An 18,118-nucleotide genomic window follows, 5' to 3' on the forward strand; every position below is an offset into this window, starting at 1 on the left:
GAAAGGCCGACCACATAGGTTTCACATAACGTATCAGTTCACATAATTTACAATTCAAATACATAGACATGTCAATTTTAAATTGTTGCATAAAATTTCCTTATAATTTTGTTTCGAATAATTATTAACTGATACATACTGATATTTTACACGAAGGTCCTATATGTTCGTAATCAAAACCGATTAAAAAAGGGATTTTAAATTCAAAATGGAGTTGTTCCCGCCAAAAGTACGTCAAAAGTGCTTTTAGTTTGAGCCAAGATTTAATTCTAAGATCCCTCTGTCCGGGAGATGGCATCCTACAACTTTTTCCATCCTATTTCATCTTTTGCTGTCATCATCTAATTTTTGCTAGCTGCCCTTTCAATCTCGTAAGCCTATCGCTCTTTTGGCCTGCCCTTTGTTTAATTGTCCTTTTTGACCATCTATCTGTATGACGGACTACGTGCCCTGTCCATCTCCATTTGAGTTGCACAGCATCTATTTTTATCCGGGGATAACTTAACTTAATCTATTTGCCACTTAGTTTAACTTTAAAAATATTTTTTTCTATCGCTCGCTGGAACAAACGTATTAAATGTTGGCTTTCGGTGAAAATCCAAGTTTGTTTTATTTAATTCCATTATAAATCAAGACGGGAAATATTCTCTGGAATCCATACAAAATAAAAATGGAAAATCAAAATTCGAATGAACGAAATCGACAAAACAATCGTTGGACTAGGGATTATAAATATCCATTCAACTTAATCATAATATAAAAGAAAGTTTATCGACAAAATGTCAACTGGATGATTAGAAATGATATCCATTAAAGGCAATCGAATCTGTCATTGGCTGGCTTAATGACCAAATGAAAGTACGGAAATTAGTGTCAAATTAATGGTAAATTACTACGTTTAATGATACTGTTTATGAGGATAATGATGAAAAAGAATTAAAAGCTTGATTTGTCATAAAGAATCATTGTTAGTTTGTAACGTGTGTAAGTGGGTGTTATGATTTCGTCCTAAAAATTATAAGTAAAAAAATTAAAGCAGATTTACTTGTAGATACTATGTTAATAATGCACAAACCGGACGGTTTTGGGACAAATTAGAGGCAAACAAGAACGCGTCTCGCAAGCAATTGTGCCCCGGTTCACCCATGATTATTGTAAGTAAGAAAATATAAAAGACATGTCCCTGGACACTATGGCAGGGGAAAAGAAGTAGATCGGAAAAAACTTCTAGAGGCTAAAATAGCACAAAAATAAGATGTATGAAAAGTTTGCTCTTCTCTACCAAAACGTCAAAATAAATTAATGAAATTGAGATTGATATCAATGCGAGCACTGAATTCGTCATCATTAAATTGGCATGAGTAACCAGACAAATATGGGGCACAGACTATATTCAGTTGGGTTAATAAACGCAAGAAGTAAAATCATACGAACCAGAAAATTATTTACTTTTAATAATTAATCTTTTTTTTTGAGGTTGCTTGTTTAATTTTTTCCCTTGCTAGCTTGCTTATGTTCTAATATAATTGATGTGTATCGAAACCTTGTCTAAAGGGACTACTTTTAATAATATATTTTAGTAATTATTTTTTAAGGTTAGTTATGGTTTTTTGTTATAATGTACATATTTTATTGAATTAATTTTTAAAAAATAAAAGTAAATGAATAAAACACGTAAGCACTTAATTAAATAGATGTTACTTTAGTTGCTATTATAAAAGTAGCTACTATATTTTATTAATAAATAAAGTCTACTCTAAGACCGTTACTTACAATCAAGATAACAGACATAGGCTATGTTTACTAGAACATAAATACATATACTAATTTATAAAGAACATACATTGTGTAAGTTATAAATTAGTCTAATAATGTAAAAGCTTTTAAATTTAAGAGTATTACAAATAAAAGCTGTTACTCTTCGTATTTATAACTTAACGTCTGTGATCAAAAGCCCTAACCAAGACGTCCATTTGCTGCCTCCACACTGCTTTATACTTAGCTAGCATCAGGGCATTATAGATGGATAGGCGATCGACCCAGACCTCTCTTGCCATCACCAGGCTGACTTTTAGGTATAGAGTCACTGGGTGGTCACGAAACGTATTACTATTGGGTACAGAAAAACGTTACGGCGCGTTACATGGGGGTGTGTGTGGGTGTGTGTCAAGATTCACCAAAAATGCGTGACGTAATACTTGCGCTTCCTATGGCCAAAGTAGCTAAGCACCCGTAATTCCTCTTGGCTTACTGTGACAATCGCACTGTGCTCAATTAGTTGTACGCAGCTTCAATGTTTGTGCAAGTATGTCTGATCGCATTAATTGATAAGCAAATATATTAGCCGAGGAATGTGTTAAGTGTACAACGCGTAACCCTAATTTTTGTATGCATTTGCTGGACGTATTTTGTTTGAACTCAGGTTTATGGTGCGTATTGTGTTACTGGTTGTTCTAGATATCACTTTTGTATTTTAAGAGCGTATGCGTTGCGTGAATTAATTTTTGGTTATACTTCTTTTGGCGCGTTAGGGAAAAATGATGAGAGTAAATTTTTATGATACGCGCGCACACCGTCACAAAATATTAATCAACATTTTAGTTTTTTCTATTGTTAATGTCGTTTCTTTCTACAAACGTAGAAGAAATTTTTTGAAAAGATTGTTATCTTGTTACGCCAAAGTATAACTTCTAACGCGTGTACATAAGTACACACACGTTTATAGAACGTGGAGAAAACTGGCAGGAGGTTGTGATGCACCACAATACTCTCAATTCCAGAAGGCTCGTTGCGTTGTCGGCCTTTAAACTATCTTAACGCATAGGGCTATGTGACCTTAGAACTATACAGCCTCTCAAATACTAAGCGTGAACGGACGAAACCTATTAAAAGGGAAAACAGTTTTGTTTGATTGTGTCCATTTAGCCTAGAATCGAACTTAGTCCGTACTAAACGCACACAAGCGCTTTAATTATTAACTCACGTCCATGTAGTAAGAATAATAATCGTATCTTGATACTAAATGTCCTTAAAAACAGTTAAGCAATAAGCTTAGTTGTATATCGAAAAAAATATTACTGTATAACACAATTCTGTCTTAAATTAATCTAATGTCTTATTGAGATTATAAGTTTTTATTAAGATTTAAGCAAGAATTGAGGACGTAAAATAATGTCATTAAGTAAATTTACACAATTATTCTAATTACAATATTTTAATCACACTTAAGTTTCATTAGTATGTAGATTAAATTAATTCCACTATAAACCGGGATTATAGAAACGTAAATTTAATTAAAGTTCGAATGTAGTCTTAGCCACGTTAAAAGAAAACTAATACCACCTGTAATTTTTACGAGTGGTATTACTTATGAGTTTTTCTACAGATTAAGAAATCTCAAGTGTATTACTGTTGTTAAATAATAAAATAAATAAATCAGTGGCGCTACAACCGGGCCTCAGATTTCCATCTGTTTCATGATCATTTGTCAATCTACGTCGATCTAAGCCAAGCCGTTTTCCTTCACCGTTCGAGCGAATGTTAATTGCGCACATAGACAGAGTGCATTAGTGCACAGCCGGGGTTCGAATCTACGGCATCCATGATGAGAGTCGCACTATGAAGCCATTAGGCCAACACTGTTCGGGTTACTACTCGTAATTTTTACGAGTAGTTTTTCTACATACGATCAAATCTAAATGTGATTCCCTGAAACTAGTATTACTATTACTATGAATAATACATCTTTAAAATTAGTATAGACATTTTTACTGATTACTTAAACAAAAGAAGGCTTTCAGGCTTCTGGCTATGATAGCTACGGAAGCGGCTTCTAGTAATTCAAAATTATTTCGATTTTGCCCAGGTCATATGAAACCAGTTAGATGCCCCCATGCCTTCAATTAATCTTTATAAGACAAGATAATAGCATTCTCATAGATATTGTTCGGCCTATGACTTATAAGCTTATTTACGGATATTTTTCATCTATATTGTTATGAAGAAATTTTTGTATGAAATTAAAGAAATCCTGTATCAAAAAACTTTCACTAAATGCTTCATTAAACCTAAATAGAGCAGTGTTAGTGGATGCAGCGTGCAACTGAGGTCGTAGATTCGATCCCCGGTTGTTGCAATGGTCTTTTATGTGCGTATTCAACACGTGCTCGTACAAAGATGAAAACATCGCGAGGAAGGCATGCTTTAGACCCAAAACGTTTGACGGCGTGGGTCTATTGTCTATTAAGAAAAATAAATGATGACGGTACGGAAACAGAAATCTAGGAATCTAACAGAAGCTTAGACCTAGAAGGTTGTAGCGCCCATCGTTTTTTTAAAGCCCGATTAGCATTACCTATTTATTTCCAATATTTTTAAAAAGTACCTACATGAAGCCGCTCGCAATTTCATAAATTTATGTATATTTGCGAAATCTTATCAATCTTGCTTAATCAAAATGATAACCGTATAAGGCACTGCTCCAAAACAACAGCTCCAGTTTCATCGATAAAATCGGAAGGGTGAGAAACTTTTAAAATGAGATAAGCATAATTTAAAACCAATTTATATCATTGAGTAATAATTAGTGAATTCTTAACGCTTTTACAGTTTTACAATACTGCTCCACTGAAAAAAATATTTTTTCAAAGGAAATCGAACTCTGGACCTGATTCTATAAGCTAGTAGAACACGAGTTACTTTCAGTCAAGTTTTTTTTTATAATTTAAGCTGTGTGAAATAGTAATAATATTTCTCAAACTATTTAAACCTTTAGCGGAAGTTACATAAATAATTGAATTGTTAGTGCATTACAACATTGCTTTATGTACTAATAAATGTAATGACGATGAATGAAACAATATCAATGGTATGAATCAGGATATAGTTAATGAATCATTGTACAAAGACGTATTTATTGTAATACTACACTTGAAATAAATGAAGGTGATAAAATTTATCAGAAATATGTTTAATAAAGAGCTAACTAATTCGTATCTAAAGTCAAAATCTCATGTTTGTGCAATATGACAAACTTAAAACATAAAACCGGTTGAACTTTTGAAACAACATTCAAATTTGATAAACGTAACACTGGTAAATGATAATATTATAAATATTGGAAGACTTTTAGTGAAAATGCTTTTTCAAAAGATAAACATTGCCAATGAAAGATATACTTGTACCACTAACGTATACCAGTTCTTCTCTTCCGTTCTACGCCCTTAATTTGAGAACTGGCAGTAAATGTAAAATTAGAAGCGTTTAATATGTATTTCTTTTTTGACGTTCATAAGTGTACGTTGTGTTACCTATATGAATAAATGATTTAGATTTTATTTGTATATAAGTTATCATTAAGAACAATTTAACAAGTGACGTGATACTTGAATCATTTGATGTCTTACCTGTATACCCGGGCGGGCAATCACACTCATAGCTATGCAGTGAAGTCAGTCGACACGTTGCTCCATTCAGACAAGGCGCTGAATCACACGCTGCTGGTACGCGAATCTCGCACAAAGACGCACTGAACCCCAAAGGACAATCGCAGGCGAACGATGGAGGACCCCCGCTAGCCCCAGGTCTCACTCTGCAAGAGCCCCCATTTTGACAACGAGGACTTGACTCGCTGTGACAAGGGTTCAAATGCTGGCAAAATTCACCCGCGTATCTTGATGTGCAACTGTAACAAATTAAATTAGATTAGAATTTGCTGTTATTTACATATATATATATTAAATAAAAATATTTAATGACTATATAATAACATCACAGAGTCAATTTATGCAAGGAGTTTTATCTGATGGATTATAAACTTTGGGAAAAAAAAGAGCCTAAATGTTGAACCTTGAAGTACACCATCCGTTATATCGCTATGTATGGTATGTACGATAGATCGTACATACGCTGTGCCCTATAAAACATGTAAAAAACTGTTTTACATATTTCTAACCATAAAAGTGCCTATACCAATAAAGCCGAGAGCCATATATTGAATAAATGCAATTTAATCTAAAGGCTTATTAAAGTCCGCTACCAATGTACTAGCTGTAGGTAGGCGAACACTATCGCGGCCGGACGTCGCCAATAAATAACGCAGATACGTACAACACGACCATGTGACATGCGCCCGCGCACCTTTGTATAGTTGCTTTACTGGGATTTTTACGTGCTTATTTATGGGTTAGGTAATTAAAGATGAGGGAGACCGGGAGTTGAACATTACCATTATATTGAGATTTACCGCTACTGAGTTACCGTCTTACCTATCTTTACTGCTGATTAAAATGTGGTTTGAAGAAAATTTTAAATTAATCGTATTTATTAAACAAATTGCCTATTATAAGTTTAATATTTAGTCAAAGAAAAATGCTTAAACGTTCAACAATGAAAGGAGAAACACGACAAACTTCATAGCGAAGTATAAATCGTACACGTCTTCAAATTTATCACTGATTCATATGTCAGACAGAGCATACATACATCCATCTCTTTTTGACATCACAAGAATGAATGCGACAGAAGAGAAATGTATGAAAGTAGACGTGTTGTTCCGTTTGTTTAGGTATCACGTCCTCATATTTCTTTGTACTAAGAATTAATTGGCGTTAAGAAATATTAGGTGCATGATACTCAGAAACTCAACCACCACGAACTAGCTGATCAACGTTGTTTGATTCCATTACGACCATTACGAAAATACTAATCAGCATTGTATGTTTGATTAAAGAGAGAGTCATAATTCTACTAGCTTTAATTGACATATATTTAAAATCTTTATGTAGCACAGAAGATTCAAACACGTCACATATTGCGGAAAAGTCTAAAGTCAATATTAAATGTACCTACAATGGTATACAACTTTGGACTAATTATAAATATTGAAATTTCCAAAATGCATTAAAATAACAGGGTATCAAATAACCATGTCCCACAATCAAGTTCGGTGTTAATTGCCTTGTAAATGTTCTTAGACATAAATGTTTTATCATTAATGATTTTAATGTAATTCTCTCGCCTACGAGATATTTAGAAACCGTTGTCAATCTCATTTCCTTTTGCCCTTTTTCAAATTATTAATCTCTGTTACCATCACTCTAGACGATTTCTGGCGAAATGATGATGAAAACAATTATATTCAAATATTGTTATGTTCCTATTAAGGAATAACTACTACTAGAATTGTATGCCAAAAAGATACACTAAACCAAGTTAATGTATACCGTAGTCGTGAATCATAATATAATAATTTTAATCATAATTGTTCCCATTATGAAAACTAATGGAAGCTGCGGTGTGCTTTTAATTTAAAAAAGATTTTTCCTTAATGTCGTTGTGGTGATTAATTTGATTAGATTTTCCTCATGTCATATTTCCCTTAATAGCTAAATACGTATTCCTGAAACTACTTAAAACATTTGCATCACAATTATATTTAATACCGTCAGCAAATCAGGTAAAAGAATGGATTGTACTGGTGGATTGATTGAAAACATTTACGCCCTCGACGAAAAGCGCTTACAATAATGTAATTATCAATAAGCCTATCTCAGAACGAAGACTTAAAAAATTCTTATATAGGAATTGAATACTAAAGATGCTATATGGTCGTTGATATCAGCGAAATTCAAATACAATGGTAGCAAGTTCCAAGAAATGCAGACAAAACCTTTCCAACCGAACCTGTATTTTGAGGCGTGGGCGGCGCACGAATACACCCACACTTTGACCTCGCATTGAGGGTGCTTGCACTGTGCGTTATGCCTATAATAAACCCCCGTGTGAATCTTGATAGTCTATTATTCTAGATAAAGAGCTTTATCGATAAGTCAGTATTACACAGCGAAACAAAAACAGAGTCGGATATATATTGTGTTTAAAGAACTGAACATTAACAGGAACACGGCGAAGATCCTTGCCAGTTCTGTTAGTCCTAACAGTAAATGTAAATTAAGAGAACTTTGATTTTGGCTTAATGAGGTACCATCATCTACCGTCTTGTGGAGTATATTATGTGAAGAGTCGCGGAGCATGCCCAAGCTTATGTTAGTAGACCAAGAAGGTATAATGTCAAATTCTGCAAAAAATAACAAATTGACAGATTTTCAGACCAGATTCCAATTTGATTTACCCTTTAGTTCATATATTTCTACTGTCGCACACAATCATTAATTTAATTGTTCCCACTACTATAAGAACGAAACTTGATATAAAAGATACCGATAACGATAAACAAAAGCGCTTCAAGAGTAATCATATAGCAAACAAAAAGAATGTAATTGCTGGACGCAAAAAAATGACACTGGCTACCTGAGAGCCGATTATCTGGCGACCAGCTTTTGTTACAGAAAATAACGAGCGCTAAATCTTCATTATGGCAAAGTATATAAATTTACTTTATCGATGATCTAATTGGATCGAAAATAGATTAACAGACTGAGTTATGAAATTTGATATAATCTCTGAAAGCTTTCATTTTTAGAACTATTTTGTTCAACTAGGAAAATGTTTTCATAGAAGCCTTTAGCCGCTATAGCAATGTAAAATATACTATGTATTTTAATTTAGTATCCTGTTTTTTTTGAGGAAGTCAGAAAAAACATTAGTGGTAGATTTAAAACAAGAACTTAAAAAAATCTAAATTGATTACAGAAGATTGCTAGCAAAGAGAAGTGTAGGAATTATGATGGTAAGATCGAGAATCTAAAGAAGGCGACCTTCTTCATGTCCCACCGGTTGGAAGCAGTGCCATTCAAAGACGGTTGCGCATTCAGATCGGCTGCATAAGGTTCTTTTCAGTACATAGATGAGCTGAACAATGGTGATGAAGATAATAGACACGTAAAAGACAAACATCTTTAAACCTAAAAAGTATCACTCCATGCCAAAATCGATTGGAGATTTTTTGGTTATGTACTGTGAAAGATATCTAACAACGTTTCTAGGTCCAAGATACCGTGTTTAGCATGTACCTTTCAAGGTTGCAATAATTTATGGGTCGGAGATCCTGTCGTGGCGGGCGAGCACAATAAATACTGCGTGTAACTGTTCGGTCATACGATATTGTTCGTGAACTTTTGCAACTTTGCCCTTATGTGTTCAATTTGCTAGGTCCCGAAGTAACAGAAATACTAGCTAAAATCATTGAAACACGTCCCACATAGACAGGAATTAAGCTTATAAAATTATTACGTAACCAATTAATTGAAACAGTATTTTTTTGCAAATTTTAATGAAAATATAGGCCTTGGTGTGCCAAATATATGTGGATTCTTAGAAGGCCTATCTGATGCGCATGTATGTTAGTATGCGCTCGCGCAGGCCCGCGTGGATTATCGTGCCATCGGCTTTATTGGTCAATTAACATGTTAGTGATAACTATTTTATTTAATAGTTACATTTTAAATTATTATTTATCCAGAAAATAGACTCTTTAGGTACTTCTTATTTTCATATAGCCGTTATTTTTATAAATAACCATATTATTATTATTATTTGTTGCTTGAAGTGCTGTGCTGGGGTATGTAGACAATACTGTTTCCTTGCCTATTTAAGGACAGGCCTTTACCAACCAACCAACTTTAAACCAGAATTTAAAAAATGGTTCTATTAATAGCAATGTTATAAATATAATGGTCTTTTCTAGGTTTTACTAGACGTAAACTATAGGGTATATTGAATTCAAATCGGAACTATTTTTATAATAATCTTTCCTTTGCGTGAACAGCACCATTTTGTTTCTGTAAAACATTTCAGTATATTGACTTTTTTGTCATGTGTCCGTCATGAATGTAATAAAAGTTTAAATAAACGGTCCACCGGGAAACGGTAAGACAAAAACGGCTAACCGACCGTTAGGAAGATGCAGAAAAATTTTTTTTTTCTCCCTAGACTAGTTCCTGTGGTCATTAGTCGAATATGGGCGTACAGTTACGTCGTATAAGGAAGTGTCGACAAATTGATGAGTTTTATATCTTAAAGGGTTTATATATTTTGTTGCTTCACAGTACATCCGGAAAAATATATTTTCGAGACGGTATTTCTCGTATCTTCTCTATGTCTTTTAAGTACCATTCCATAAACCTCGTAATGATCCCTCCCTGCTCCAATCCATACCCTATTGGGTCTCCGTGTATTCAAGTCTCTTAGTATGGTCTTCCCGTAATTATCTATGTATTTATCATCATATAGTAATTACTAGAGCAGTGTTAGTGGCTTCAGCGTGCGATTCTCATCCCTGAAGTCGTAAGTTCGATCCCCGTCTGTGCACCAATGGACTTTCTATGTGCGCATATAACATTCGAAGGAAAACGTCGTGAAGAAACCGGTTAGCCATATAAAAAGTCGGCATGTGCCAGGCACAGCATCTACCTATTAGATTGACATCATTAAACAGACACAGAAATATGAGGTCCAGAACTAAGGTTGTAGCGCCACTGATTTTTATATTGATTACTTAAAGATTCTTATGAAATTTTCATTCACCTCTTATCAGTTATTGGAGCCAATATAGAACGTTAATTTTGACTTAAGTCTCTATAAATTTGCCTCAACTCTTCAAACATTATATTTCGCTACTTTCCAAGCGCCATAATCGCCAGCTGAATTACGACCGGCTACTGTAAGTGTTTATGGCCTCATCAATTTGCAAATCCCATTGCTTTTATATTTACTGTCTTCTGTATGAACAATGAGAACTTATCTATATAATATGGGTTTATAAATTGTTAGTGTATGTAAAGGCTGGGGTTTAGATTTATTAGTTTCATGATCATTTATCTAATAGACCAGTAGGTGATCAGCCTCCTGACATACGCCGTCAACTTTTTGGGTCTAAGGCAAGCCGGTTTTCGCACGATGTTTTCCTTCACCGTTTAACTGCGCACAAAAAATCGTGCGGGGATCGAAGCTACGACCTTAGGAATGAGAGCCGCACACTGAAGCCACTAAGCCAACACTTCTCTTATGATATATCGAATTTTAGCGTCAAGTCTTAAAGCAAAGTAGAGAACTAGTATGCCATATACGTATAATGCTAAGTTAAAAGTAGAATATCGCGCGCGAGTTAGCGTAACTACTGTAATTGAAATGTTTTTTCATAATGAATTTTGATAAAGATAGATCAATGTTACAGAAACAAGTAATAAAACTCGCCTTAAATAGAGATGTTTATTTAATCAACAAGGTCGCGCTTCGGCAAGTGTTGTCGTTTAAAAAAGGAATAAAAATATAAGATCATTCAACTTGTCCATCCATAGACAGTGTAACTGTACCTAAACGTATATAAGTATTACATTACCATTAAGAGAGGATGGTCATTCACAAGCTCGATGTAAATGGAGATTGTATTTAGAGCAAATTGCCACTTCATAAGTAGTGTCATGATTTTCTCACGGGCCTGTAGGAACTTTGGGGATATCAGGAATAGACACCTTTTCCTAATATCCACAATTTCTTGTATGCATGGCATCCCAAAATAGGCTAGAAACAAGCTGGAATCGCCTCCGTCGATAAGATAGTAATGCACAATGTCCAGGATTCAATTCTGGACGAAACAATAATTACTAAACTGCACACATGGTGTGAAGATGCATATCATCAAAGAGAAAGACAAAAGCTGTCGTTTCCATGATGTGGTTATATAGGCCAAAATAAAAGGTGGTAGTGTCCGTGCCAATCCAGGATTCAATTCTGGACGAAACAATAATAATTATTAAACTGCACACATGTGTATATCAAAAAGACGAGAGATGCCGAAGATACTCGGAAGTTAAGATACTTTTGGAGCTATGATATTATGTAGTGGTGAGAAAAGCTTTCTAAATTTGGACCTCAATTAATATATTATATATATCAGTTGTTCCCTTTGTATGAGCAGCTATCTAGAATCTAGACCAGTTGAATTAAGGCGTGTCGCGATTGGTAGAGACGCTATGGGCGTGGTTAAGAGGGGATCGGTGACCTAAGGTTATCTTGCTTGCTCTAATTCAACTATTAACTTTAGTTTACAAATACAACCTTAAATGATTTTCATTGTGAGATAAAGATCTCTATAGAAAAAGGTTGGTGATAATATTTCAATAAAACTGTGATGAAAAATCAGTGGACATTTTCAGCAAGTCGTTTAAGAAACCTTGCTATTATTATTATTTACATAATTATGTATTTACAGTGTATATTCGCGGATGCTTTGCAGACCTATATTTACGACTTCTCAATACTCAATACAAAGAGTCCCCTAGGGAGTTGTGTGAGATATTGCGGGCTACTCGATTGGGAGGAAGTGCATGGATCTGGTTAGCTCTGCGCAATCTTCTTTTGTTATTTTCACACATGTATATCCTTTCAATAACATATTTTCATAAGTATCCGATTGTCCTCCTTGTGATGTTGGAGAGCTATCTAACGGATTTTCGATATAAACTAATAATTAAATTAAGAACCTTTAATAAATTTGTGTTAAATATGGGAAAGTATAAGGTGTTTAGTAAATGATTATATTTTAACCTCGATATTAGACAAGGATAGACTTAAGATAAAATATAGACTTAATTTATCTTATAAAGGTGAACGGTTAGTTAATAGATAAGCAATGTTCAAGGTCCAATCGTGCGCTTTTAGGAGAAAGGGAATTAACAAACAAAGGGTCAATAATTATGAATAAAAATCAATAATTTGAAGCCTTTTTAAAATATGGACATAGTATTTAATTTCTTTGACATAATTATAACAAAAAATGAATGGCGCTACAACCTTTTTAAGTCTTGGCATCAGATTCATGATCATTTGTTAATCTAATAGGCAAGTAGGTGATCAGCATTCTGTGCCTGACGCACGCCGTCGAATTTTTGGGTCTATCCGGTTTCCTCACGATGTTTTCCTTCACCGTTCGAGCGAATGTTAAATGCGCACATAGAAAGAAAGTCCATTGGAGCACAGCCAGGTATCGAATCTCCGACCTCCGGGATGAAAATCGCACGCTGAAGCCACTAGGCCAACACTGCTCAGTGACATTATTATAAGTACTTTATAAAATTAGAAGTAATATGCACATAGCATACTTGTTTATTTTTGTTGATTTGGTTATGCACTTTAGCCTTAGTATTTAGTTTATTCCTCACTAGGGTTGCCTGGAAGAGATCGCTTGTTAGCGACAACCGTCCATTGTAACCCTAATAATAATTTATAATTTGTTTTAATTACAATGTAACGAAGTTTAGATAAGCATTTTAGTGATGGCTGTATTTTTTATGATTGCTTCTACCGCAACAGTGTATGCATTGAATAGAAAAGTATTTTCTATTCCAAAACCCCAATTTTTGACATTGATCAGACGCACAAAGACATAAGTTTAAATGTTTTTTAATAATTTGTATGAAAAAGTATGATTAATTCAATTAAACTCAACTTAAACGTAAATATTCAGTCCAAATAATGGACAAAAGGCATAAATATCTGCGCACGCGTACCTCAAGTTCCCACGCACGCACACAAGCACGCGCCGAGTGTGTGTGCGCGGCCGACAGGAATTCACTTTTTGTCAGACATTTTAAGTTAAGCAAATATGTGGAAATGTTCGGCCAATTATTTAGCCGGAACATGCTTTTGGTTTTTGTGGTGTGTTCCCTAATAAAATACCAGTTAGATTTCTAACAAACTAAATAGGAAAATAAACTAGGATTTGCTAAGTATTAAATAGTTACACTAAATTGTTTTATAAGTGATAGGATATATTACGAGGCGATATCAGCATAGTAATTAATGCATATGATATATTAGAAGGTTAAGTTATCGAGAGTTAAGTTCGGTGGCGGTTGATGTATATATGTTAAATTTCACATTGTTTGAAGCCACAAGTAACAACTGACTGAAATGGTTTAAATCATGAGCCTATAACTAAAATAACATTAGAGGTAGTGGGGTTGCGACGCTGGATTAACAAAAATTCTAACTTGACTTATTGAAGAGTTCGAATATGTAAGTAACTATCAAGTGTATTCAACCTTTTTGACATTATCGGAAACAAGAATGTTGTATTACAATTTATAAGCTTCAAGTGTGCGATGATTGTTTACATATTGTTTACGCTTATAATTTACGCTTCTAATTAACTAAAATATTTATTATATGTATTCTTAACTAATGTTAGGTTACATAACTCGAGGTAAGACGGTTTTTGCTTAGACTTGGAGTGTTGTCATATAGCTGTATATGTTATATGACTGATTAATACATAGCAGATCTTTGTTTTACGCGAAATATGTATAATGCTTTTTTATGTAATGTATGTCTTAGTATATAAGATTTAAATCTGTTCGTCCTGGTAGACCGAAAAACTGTTTGTGTTTCCACCACACTTGTAAACTTTTTTTTCTTTCTGATTTTACAATAAATAAATATTTAAGAACCAAATATTCAGTTACGATATACTTAATCTAGAACAGTAACTGATGTTATTCTCTTATTGTGATGTTATATATATTATGATATCTCTGATGTTATTCTCCAATAATTTACTGCACTCGTTTAGGTATGACTCTTTCGTCTCTTTCTGTCAAATTGGGTTAACGCTGAGATGAAAAGAGACGGGTGCAAATGATTTAGTTTGTAATAATGATAAAAAATTAAACAATAAACACTATACATTTAGACATAACTATATTATATCCGCCTCTGAACTTGCGTCAAAGGCCGATTGAATCGAAATTTCAACATTGGGTTTTATGTCATACAGGCTTTGTTGTAGACAATAGGAACACAGCATGTGGTAATTGCATATTAATGTAAGCCTGATACGTTTTTTAAACTACATTTGCCAAATAAATATAATAAATTATATGTTTTACAAGAGGCAATTTTGTTAGATTATTTCCGGATTTTAATTGGATTAGAATTATTGACTTTTTTGAGATAAAATTGAAAATATAAGACTACAATATGCCTCAGATTTCTGTATCTGTTTCATGATAATTTGTCATTCTAATAGGCAAGTAGGGGATCAGCCTCCTGTGCTTGACACATGCTGTCTTCTGTTTGGGTGTAAGGCTAGCCGGTTTCCTCACTATGTTTTCCTTCACCGTTCGAGCGAATGTTAAATGCGCACATTTTCCAAAAACATATTATTTAAGTTTCTTAAGTGAGCATTTATTTTTTTTATTTTCAGCATATATGTGACATAGGGTGCATAAGAACTGGTGGGGCTTGGTACAAAAAGGTGAGATAGATCGTAATGTTCCATGATGTCAGGGAAGACACTTATTAAGAAAAAATATTAACACTTTTAAGTTTTATTCAATTGTTTTAACACAAAGTTATTTGCAATTATTATACTGTCCATGCATTATTTTGTTCTGAGCGATTTCCTTGATATTTATTATATACAGCCTTATGCCTTCGATACATAGATTATCCAACACTACTATATCATCACGTCACAGATATTTTAGATGAATGTACTAGAAATAAATAGTATACACTGACCCTACCAGATTTTTTACGTCTCACATTTCATAACGACACAGCCAGTTAGGACGTAAGTTCATTGTTCCGACTCTCGTGGGATTAACTTTTAACAAGTTTTAACGTAACAGTTATTTTTATGTTATTGCAGTGAACTCGATTATATCTTAATTCTGTGAACTCGCATGTTATCTTGTATTCTTATATTAAAAAGATATAAATAAACGTTTACATTTTCATATTTACCTTCAGATTAACGTTTATTTATTTTTTTCGCAATTCTACAGGTAACATAAATAATATTAATAAAAAAACAATTATACTAAAGATATCTTTATACAGATATATAGATAACCAAAGATGGAATACATAATATACAAAAAGGTTCAAAAACGAAAGGAAAAATAAATAAAAATTACTCAATATATAATATATATATTACTCTATATAGTGCATGGCCGGCCTTTTAATAAATAAGGCCGATATTCATCAGTTTCTAAGTAACCTGTTTTTCTACTAAATTATCTTAATGTACCACTTTCTATGCCAATAAATTATAAAACAGTTGACAAACAAATATTGGCTCAAGTCGCATTTGGGTGCACAAAATGCGAATTTATAAAACTACCTTTTAAGGAAACCGACTGAGACCGACTAAAACAAATATAGATCGTTAGATAACCGAGAACTTAATAAAAACACAAACTTTGCTGTTAACACGAGAATTGGAATTTCCAAAGCTAAAACAAAAAAAGTGACGGATCAACGTGTTTCCCATCACATCAGTATTCTGATCATCGCCAACACTCTTCGTGTTTACAATTTGGTGACGAGTTGATAAATCATTGGATTGAATCTTGGATAACACTATGGACAGAAAATATTGGTTTTCGCCAGTTACAAAATCTTTTTTTTTATTGGACTATTCACAGCAATTGACCGAGTCCCATGCTAAGCTGGTGAAGCTTGTGTTATGGGCAATCGTTTCTCATTTTAAGTCTTATTATATTTTTTTTTGTTAAGGCATGTTACTGGCTAAGCGAATCCTATTACAAGATTTTGCTATCTACATGCCTTTTATATATACATAACAGCGGACGATTACCTGATGTTAAGTGATACCGTCGTCCATACACTCAGATTGCCAGAGACTCGCAAGTGCATGCCAGTCTTTGAAGAATTGGTAGGCTCTTTTCTTGAAGACCCTAAGTCGAATGGGTTCGGAAATAGGGCAACTGGTTCCACATAGTGGTGATGCGCGGCAAAATGCCTGTATGGTAACATCGAAAGCACAACTAAGAGTCAACAGTTTGTCAGGCCCAGAAAGCTGATTAACTGATCGGAGTGAACGACAATCTACCACGAAACTGTTTATTATGTGATCTACATTCATCATTCTCACCAATCTAAAGTATAACTTATACATATGTTACATACAATTACAGCCACAGCACACAAGCATTACACACTTGAAACGAACCGAATGGCAAAAGGATTTTTTTATTTATTTTGTATCTATCGTGTGTTTTTGTTAGTAATAAATGTTATGTCTATACATACGTACAGCTAGGGCGGGGCGCTAGTCATAAGCTATTTAACTATACATACAAAACTATTACTCATCAAAAATGAAGCCTAAAATTAAAGCTTCAAAGTATTTCAAAAAGGCCCGGTTACCGGGCGAGTTCGTTCACTAAGCGCCTCGGGGCAATCATGCCGGTATAATAAAGGGCTGAGCACGTCCGAGCCGACTTTAGATTTATAGCTTGTATTGCCCTTACGATTGTCACAACACGAATCCAACTTAAAACCGTAATTGCGTCCATGGGCAAATTATAATACCACAGCTAGTACAAAGTTGACGGTCAGAAATTAATACAAATGATTATGATTAAAAAACTATTACTGATCAACTTGATTCTCTCTCATGTGAATTCTGAAGAGTTTTGGGTAGATCCTGGTCTCGTTTGAACACCGTACGAGCTGTATTAATACAAAACTTTATTAGCATCTCCTTCACAGCTGGAAATCTTCCACGGTCCGCTTCACAAAACACTTTCTTTTGCGAACTATCGAACTGTGAATCGACTCCCGGTGGGGGTCTTCCCTTGGAGATACGACTACCAATTATTGTTTACAGAAAGAGTATATCAAAGGCCGGCCCATTGGGTGTCCATAGGCTGCGATGACTGCTCTTTTTGGGCATTCGGTAGACTCGTATATATATTCTAAATTTGGCATATAGATACGTACTCGTATCTAGATGCCAAATTTAGAAATGGTTTTTGAAGATCCAAAATGCAATTTATATATAGCGTGTGATTTACTTAATTGAGGATGTACGCGATTAAAATAGAGATACGAGATAAGAGCACTATTCAATCATGTTCAACACGAATACGTTTGTTAGCCACGTGTGGTTTGTTAGTTGAATCGTATGAATGTTGCAGTGATTTTTTGTTATCTTTGATCAGACTCGGCTCATTTCAAGCTTCGACGCGATTCTCGCAAGCTGCTAAGTGGCCTTATTAATCTCACTTGCTGCTTCGTTTATGTTAAACAGTTCGCTTAGCGTGAATTCTTAGTTTTTCAGGGGGATATTATTTACATTGTGGTCTTTAATGACTTCTATGTGGGGACTTGCTTTGATTTATTACGT

At 34.2% G+C, this 18,118-nt stretch overlaps 1 protein-coding gene across 3 annotated transcripts in view; it reads right to left on the bottom strand.

Annotated features, from left to right (window-relative positions):
• LOC125063141 (neurogenic locus Notch protein) overlaps positions 1-18,118 on the bottom strand; it is a 126,558-nt gene that overhangs the window by 45,091 nt on the left and 63,349 nt on the right. For all 3 annotated transcript variants that reach the window (XM_047669388.1, XM_047669389.1, XM_047669387.1), the window contains exon 3: positions 5,406-5,683. In XM_047669388.1, the coding sequence (XP_047525344.1) occupies positions 5,406-5,683 (278 nt within the window). The remainder of the gene's footprint in view (positions 1-5,405; positions 5,684-18,118) is intronic.

Source organism: Pieris napi, chromosome 3 (genome assembly GCF_905475465.1).
Source record: "Pieris napi chromosome 3, ilPieNapi1.2, whole genome shotgun sequence".
In the NCBI taxonomy this organism is placed as follows: Eukaryota; Metazoa; Arthropoda; class Insecta; order Lepidoptera; family Pieridae; genus Pieris; species Pieris napi.